The sequence below is a fragment of the Papaver somniferum genome, chromosome 6 (assembly GCF_003573695.1).
Source record: "Papaver somniferum cultivar HN1 chromosome 6, ASM357369v1, whole genome shotgun sequence".
In the NCBI taxonomy this organism is placed as follows: domain Eukaryota; kingdom Viridiplantae; phylum Streptophyta; class Magnoliopsida; order Ranunculales; family Papaveraceae; genus Papaver; species Papaver somniferum.
In genome coordinates this window covers 92,699,296-92,706,463 of record NC_039363.1, presented here as the reverse complement: position 1 = coordinate 92,706,463, position 7,168 = coordinate 92,699,296, and the positions used below count along the sequence as shown (strand labels likewise).

General features: G+C 33.7%; 1 protein-coding gene across 2 annotated transcripts; it reads right to left on the bottom strand.

Moving 5' to 3' along the window:
* Window positions 1-3,449: 3,449 nt before the first annotated feature.
* On the bottom strand, window positions 3,450-6,818 carry LOC113288423 (putative F-box/LRR-repeat protein 23). 2 transcript variants are annotated; one of them, XM_026537453.1, is made up of 3 exons: window positions 6,386-6,818; window positions 3,898-5,795; window positions 3,450-3,802 (listed from the first exon to the last, which is right to left on the bottom strand). In XM_026537453.1, the coding sequence occupies exons 1-2, from the start codon at window positions 6,781-6,783 to the stop codon at window positions 5,246-5,248; spliced, it is 948 nt and encodes a 315-aa protein (XP_026393238.1). In that variant the 5' UTR covers window positions 6,784-6,818; the 3' UTR covers window positions 3,450-3,802; window positions 3,898-5,245. The 2 variants fall into 2 exon arrangements, with proteins under 2 accessions (XP_026393238.1, XP_026393236.1); XM_026537451.1 differs by having other exon boundaries at window positions 3,450-3,786.
* Window positions 6,819-7,168: the final 350 nt, after the last annotated feature.

The following is a 7,168-nucleotide window of genomic DNA, read 5'->3' as shown; positions in this document are numbered from 1 at the left end:
TACAGAGTGAGATTTTGCAGTTAAAACTGCTAATGAGGATGAAATCACCTGGATGAAATACAACTTTATTAGAATGAAATACAAATTGATGTGAAATTCAAATAATATCCTACCAATATTAGTTTATATTTTGAGAAATTTGTATGCCAATTATTTCTTATTTTTCTAATAGAGTTATTATTTTATATGATATGTAAGTTTTATTAATGCTTAGCGGTTTTGAAATGTGTTATATTAGCTTTGAATATTCTTATTTATTAGCGATCTAGAATACTATATTAAAGAAGTTATATTGCATACTAAAATATTAGACCAACCGATCATTATGGTTACATCTCTTACGTTTTATTAGGCATTTAAAAAATATCTTTTAAATATATTTATTTCGATTTCTCGATAACGTGCAGAGTGGAAATCGTTTACTGAGTCATCTACGTATTCCGTGTTTTATTCTTCCTTATATATTTTGAAAAGTTCATGATGATAAATCAACCATTCGTGAAACAATCATGCATCATCAATATAATGTGTTCATTGTAAAAATAAAAGAAAAAAGAGGGAAAACGTGAAACTATTAGACATTTAAGCTAAGCACATGAATTATGGTATTAATACCTATGAGAGCGTCAAAATAACCATCTCCTCGTGAGAGCTTTGAAAAATATGTAATGGAGTTAATTTCGTCATGGTAGTCTTCCCAATCACTAAACTCCTCATTCACTATCTTAATAACTCTCTCATCATATACATGTATATCATAGTGTAATATTAAGGATGAACATATGTCGGAGAAGGACTTTAAAGTTTCCTTAATCACTTATTAATTATTTAATGTCTAAGAATTTGAACTTTTCAAAACTCTAAAAGATTTAAAATGAAATTCATATCAAGGTTTTGGGTACATATATATACAGGATGGTGATGACAGTGTAGAAGCCTCATTATCCTTCACATTCTTACATCAGTTTTTTTGTTAAACATACTGAAAATCAGTATGTAACAATCTTTTCGTTGTACACTTTCCTCAAACTAAAAATTAATCCGACACGTTTTGTGTTAGGAAATATTATTATCTATCGGTTTGATGTAAAAAAACATATATATATATATATATATATATATATATATAGAACAAAATATATATTTTGGGCTCCGCATATATTGGAAATATTAATACTTTTCCCCATCGGCTACGAGATTTTGAACTATTTTGGAACTGCTAGTTATGATCTTGATAACCTTATCTTCAACTGAATGTCCCCCAATATGCTTAAACAAAAGATTTAAAAAACTCATTCAACATTTATATTATGGCTTTAGTATAAAGTAGGAGGAGCTAGGAAACTGTGTTATAAACTACATACTATATGTACCGACTTTGGCCTGATAACAATGGAATGCCTTATCAGATATAGGTCATTTAAAATTTACTTGAGCTTATGACCTTTTGGAGATTAGTAAAATATCAAATACCAAACCAGGAGTAGGGACTTCGAGAGAGACTTCAAGTTTTTATAATTGTTAAAACTTCACTCACCTTTCTAACAAAAAACAAAAAAAAACAATGATTGTTACTATTGATTTGAGTATATAGTTGGAGAACCTACAACATAGGAAACTTGGAGGCTAGTTATGGCCCCAAGAACTGTCAAGAAAGAAATTACGCATCCCTTCATCTATAGAGTCTTGAGTTAAATGGTGAAGATGATATCTTACTTGGTTTCCGATTGGTACAGAACAAAATCAGAATTTGATCGTTACCTTTTTTAGTGGATTGACGATCAAATCATATGGAATAATACTACTATTTATAATGATGATGGATACCTCCAGTGAATGACTTAAGTCATTGGGGTTAATTCAATTTTTTTGTGCTTGTATCTGCTAACCAGTGGAACTACCCCTAGGGACATTTATTTTCGTATCAATAAAGAGCAAGAAAGTATACGGTGGTAATGGGTTAATTGCGTGGCAGACCGCTTCACCATAAATTTATTAGGTAGCAGTTGCTACCATGCATCGTGGCATTGCGACATCCTAGTTATATAAAGAGTTGTTAACCCACGAGGATCATGATAATTGGTTTTTCGTTAATAGACTGGAAAAATGAGCATTGTGACGTGTCAATTTCATGCATTTTGTGAGCTCGGACCTCAGTGCAACATTACAATAAAGTGCTTGTTAATTGTTACATGTTACCACCAAAGCGACTTTATCTTCGTAACATCATAAACAAAAAATAAAATAAAATCAGTGTAGCATTTTTGCTCTCTATTAGTTTCATTTTGAAATGCCTCGACAAGGTTATACATTAAAACCACATTTAATTTCAATGTATTATATCGACATCTGTCGAAGACCTCTCAAAACCTATTTATTATGAATCCTATTATTGGGGATTTAAAGTCTATGGATTTTAGGAGGTTTTTATCGGTTTCTATTATCCTAAATATGGACAGGGAGAACTTAATCAATAATGTCAAATATACTCTTTCCTATAAACATATTATTAAAAATATATTTAATTTTCTCTTGTTTTTTTTCTTCTTCTCTTCTCTTTCATTTCGTCGTGATGAAATGAAAATGACTATCATAATTTCATCATGATGAAATCATGATCATTAAAACACTTAAATCTATAATTCTTTTTCTCTCTTCTTCTCCATCACATCGTGATGAAGATGATGATCATAAAAAAACGAAATCTATTATTTTTCTTCCTCTCTTCTTCTTTATGTTCTCCATCGCGTAAAGATTGTAAAAAAGTAAAAGGTAAAATAATAATAAAAAAAACCACCATTTATTTTTACTTTTCATTGATTTAAAAATTCGATTCGATTAATTGAGGAAAAAATAAACAGTTTCTAAAACTATAACGGTTAGGAGTTCACACTTTCCCAACCGTGAATCTTGTAATACAGTTGAGAAAATACAGGTTTCTCAACCGTGATCCCTGAACCTACTTATACGGTTGGGAAAGTAAGAACTCTCAACTGCAAAAAAGCCTCCACAACTAGATTTAGCTAGATTTTCCTAGCCGTAATCTATTCTGATAATCACAATAACGAAAAAAGTACAAACAGAGCATTAATTTCGGTTTGGTTTTCCCCGTGTCGGCTAGGAAAACCTAGCCGCAACTCTTTCTGATACATACATAAAAATAAAAGAAAAAAGAATCGGTTGGGAGTTCTTGTCGACCCAACCATGGAAGTAATTTACGGCTGGAAAATCTTTAATTTCGAGCCGTAAATTATTGTTTGCATCTAAGTCGACAATGTTTCCCAACCGTAACTGTAAAAGATCCAAGATTTGTTCCGATTTTTATTGGTTTTGAATCACCAAAATTGTTATTGGTAATCAAATATAAGGTTCTCCCGAGTGTTTTAAAAGAACTCAAAAAATGTTTTAATCTTTTTTTTAATCATCATACTAAATCAAAAGAAGAAAAATAAAAAGACAGAAAAAGAATTTGATGAAAAAAATTAGTCGAACGATTAATCTTAATTAATACACTAATCAATATTAATTCGGTTAATCACCATAGTTGACACTAATCGAATCAGGGATACTTTAGACACTAGCGGAAAAAAATTTGGATAAGGGGTTATCTGAATTATTACAAGTTACAAAAAAAAAAAAAAAATCCATCAGGGTGCAGCCTCAAGGATCTTCTTCTTTATTATTGCTGGGTGAGGAGGAGGAACAGGCAGCATTTTTGTTCGGTGGAGGACAGCTTTCTTAGCCATGTTGATCAATGCAAGACGCAGACATCTCAAGGAACCAGACCTGAAAATAGACAAACCTTGAGATGGAGCAGTTACAAATAATGCTGCAAGCCATAAAAAAATGAAAAAGAAAAAAAAAAAATTCCAGCGGAAGAAGAAAAAATTCACTTACTTATCAGCAATATATGCTAGAAGCTCATTGCTACCAACACGTTCCATTGAGAATTCTACCAGCTGGCCGCAGCTCCTATCCACAGCTTCCCTTGCCAGTTTTTCCAAATTGTACATGTCAGCTTCTAACAAACCCTGCCAATTCCTCATATCTATAGAACGAAACAGCAAAGGCTCTTTGGAAGCTTTTCTCCACGCTGAACAAACTAATTGAGCCCTCAGTAAGATATCAATTATCCCTAATTTTAAAAATATAAGAGATAGAACATCAGCAGGCAATTCAGCCCAATTTCTAACTTCTTCTTAATGGTCCATGATTTCTAACTTCTTCTTATTTTTCTGATGGAATTTTTTATTTGGAGGCATCCTCCACAAATGAAAGTAGATGAATCTCTTGGATATATGTTGCTGCTGAGAAAATGAAACTCAATGAGGCTTTAGTATTTATTTATAGAGCTTCATGCACCATTGAAAACTGAAACGCCAACGAATTACTCTCTGTCTTCTCTAGTCAACATTCAACATGAAAGGAAGTGTAGAATGAAGTGGTCGTTACTACCAAGAGTGATTTTTTCTTGGAAATAAACAAAAAGAAAATCCAACGTTGCATTTCTACTCTCCATTAATTGTCATTTTGGAATACTGAACGCTTGTGCCTTGAGAAGGTTGTTGTACATTGGAACAACATAACAACCCAAGTTAAAAGGATTCAAAATTTCCAGAATTCAGTCACTGCTAACTTTTTTCTGTTGTTGTTGTTAATTATATGTGACCATTGTTTGGGTGAGGTAGTTTACCAGCTATACTCACAGATATATATATAGGGTCACAATGAAGAAAGGTCAAAAGTGTAGAAGCACTGCAATACTCATAAAACTCTTTCAATGTGTAACGTAATGGTTGAATTCAGCTTCTTCTTTTTTTTCTAGTTCGATCTCATTCTGTTTTCGATATTCGTACTGCTTACGGTTTAGAAAACTAAACCCATCAACTTCATAAGACTCATTTATGCTTGTTAACTTCCACCAAGCCACTGTGCTTTTATGATACAAAGATAACACAAAACATGCAAGCAGCAACGCTGACCTCCTCCTACACACAAAAAACAAATAGTAACAAAATAGAAAAAATAAACTAAACCACCAAGCTCCATCTTGAATACTAGGAACGCCTAGATAGATATGTCTTAGAGAAATTAGAAAAATATTTATGCGTATAGGTACACTACTAAACAAAAAGTATTCCAGCACTCCACACCAAGAGAGAAGCAATACACAGTAGTCAAATAACTCACAACCATCATAGTACTACGACGAGACTAATCATAGTATTCTGGGTCGTAGGGCAAGTCATAAACCTAAACTTGAGTCTGAGTATCCACTGTCATCATCTACACCAGAGTCTATATGGTAGAATTCATTGTCATGATCAATGATTGCAGCATCAAATTCACAATCATCACTGGAGTCATTCGGGAACCTTAATTTTATAAGCCTATCTCTACAAGTAATCAGTAGATCCCCTTCTAGATTAACGTTTAAGCATTGACGGAGGTCGAGAGATTCAAGGTGCAGGCAGGCATCCAGAATCGCCTTCAAGCCCACATTGGTCAATTTATTCCCAAAAAGATGAAGATGACGCAGTTCAGGCATATTCTCTGCAATGGCTAGTGCCACATCATCACACTCTTTGCCTGGATGATCGTATCCTCGACTGTTAAGACGGAACAATTTTAACTGATGGCATGCATTACCAACAGCTTTAAGTGTATCCAGTGAGAAAGAACAGTGACATATCTCAAGTTCTTCCAGCATGGAAGCTTTCTTAGCCATGTTAATCAATGTATCGTCGCTAACTTGATAGCAATGTACGAGTCGAAGACATCTTAAAGAACTAGACCTGCAAACAGATAGTAATTAATATGGGGAGGTTACAAATAATGTTGAAGGCCATACAAAAAAGTTAATCAAACTCATAAAATTTACAAATAATCTTAAGGAACTACACCTGAAATGGCTTGCACTTCAGATAAGCATGCTCTAAAGTGGATTTATATATGAAACTCATAAAAGTTGTGCTGTGGCGCTGTGCACTGCAATAAACAAAAACTCGTATCGACTACTAGACTCATATAGCCCTAGGTTGGCCTATGATTCTAGCTAAGAGCATAAAATGGACAATCAAAATACTGTACTGGTCTGCTACACTGTCCTTCAAGCTGTTCAAGAATGTGTAAATTAACATGTAAGCGAACTCATTCAATAAGCTAACCGATTGTCTTCTCCAAAAAAAAAATGTAAATCATAAACCTTTTATATTAGTCAACAGTTAACCAAAAACTTCATTATCCTAAACAAGCCATGAATCGAAAAAGATGCTCAGCATATATAAAAGTTATTATGATAGACACGGAGGAGAAGGAAAAACCATCAAAAAAACTGCAAATGAATGACAAGAAATTTTAATTCAAAACAAAACAATTCACTTACTTTTCAGCAGTATATGCTAAAAGCTCATTGGAAGCAAAACTTTCTAAAGAGAAGTCAACCAACTGGCCGCAGCTCCTATTCACAGCTTCTCTCACCATCTTTTGCATATCGTACCTGTTACCATTAAACGAAACACGACCAATCATCATATCACACTGTTCCTCAAACAAATCCCAGCTGTTCCTGATATCTATAGAACGAAACAGCAAAGGCTTTTTGGAAGCTTTTCTCCACACTGAACAAACTGATTGAGCCCTCAGTAAGATATCAATTGCCCCTAATTTTAAAAATATGAGAGATAGAACATTGGGAGGCAATTCAAGCCAATTTCTAACTTCTTCTGAAGAAATTGGAGTTTGATTGTCCATGACTTCTAAGTTGTTCTTGTTTTTCTTCATTTTGAAGATGAAATCTTTTAACAGGAGGTATCCTCCACAGATGCTGGTGTGATGAAAATGAAGCTTAATTAGGTTTTCGTATTTATAAGTTAGAATTACTTCAATTTCTTCTTCTCACCATTAAAAAATGAAAAGCCTCACATTAATTACTCTCAATCGTCTCTGGTCAACATTCAACATGAAAGGAAGTGGTCGTTACTACCGAGAGTGAGTCAGTATTTTTTTATGATCCATCTGTCACAACTCCCGGGATGGTTGTCTGGTGACTCAGCTCATGTCCATTTCCCTGTTTGTTTTTAGTTAGGGCTCTTCCGATGTGCGTGCATTGGTAGTTCGGACCCTAGTTAGCAATTCGGGATTCGGCAAACGTACGGAACGGCAAACG

Bases quoted from the DNA above. Each gene is read 5' to 3' on its own strand.
- LOC113288423 (XM_026537453.1), bottom strand. From the start codon at position 6,783: ATGAAGAAAAACAAGAACAACTTAGAAGTCATGGACAATCAAACTCCA. The intron at 5,796-6,385 runs GTAAGTGAATTG...ATCTGTTTGCAG, and splicing joins TTAGCATATACTGCTGAAAA to GTCTAGTTCTTTAAGATGTC.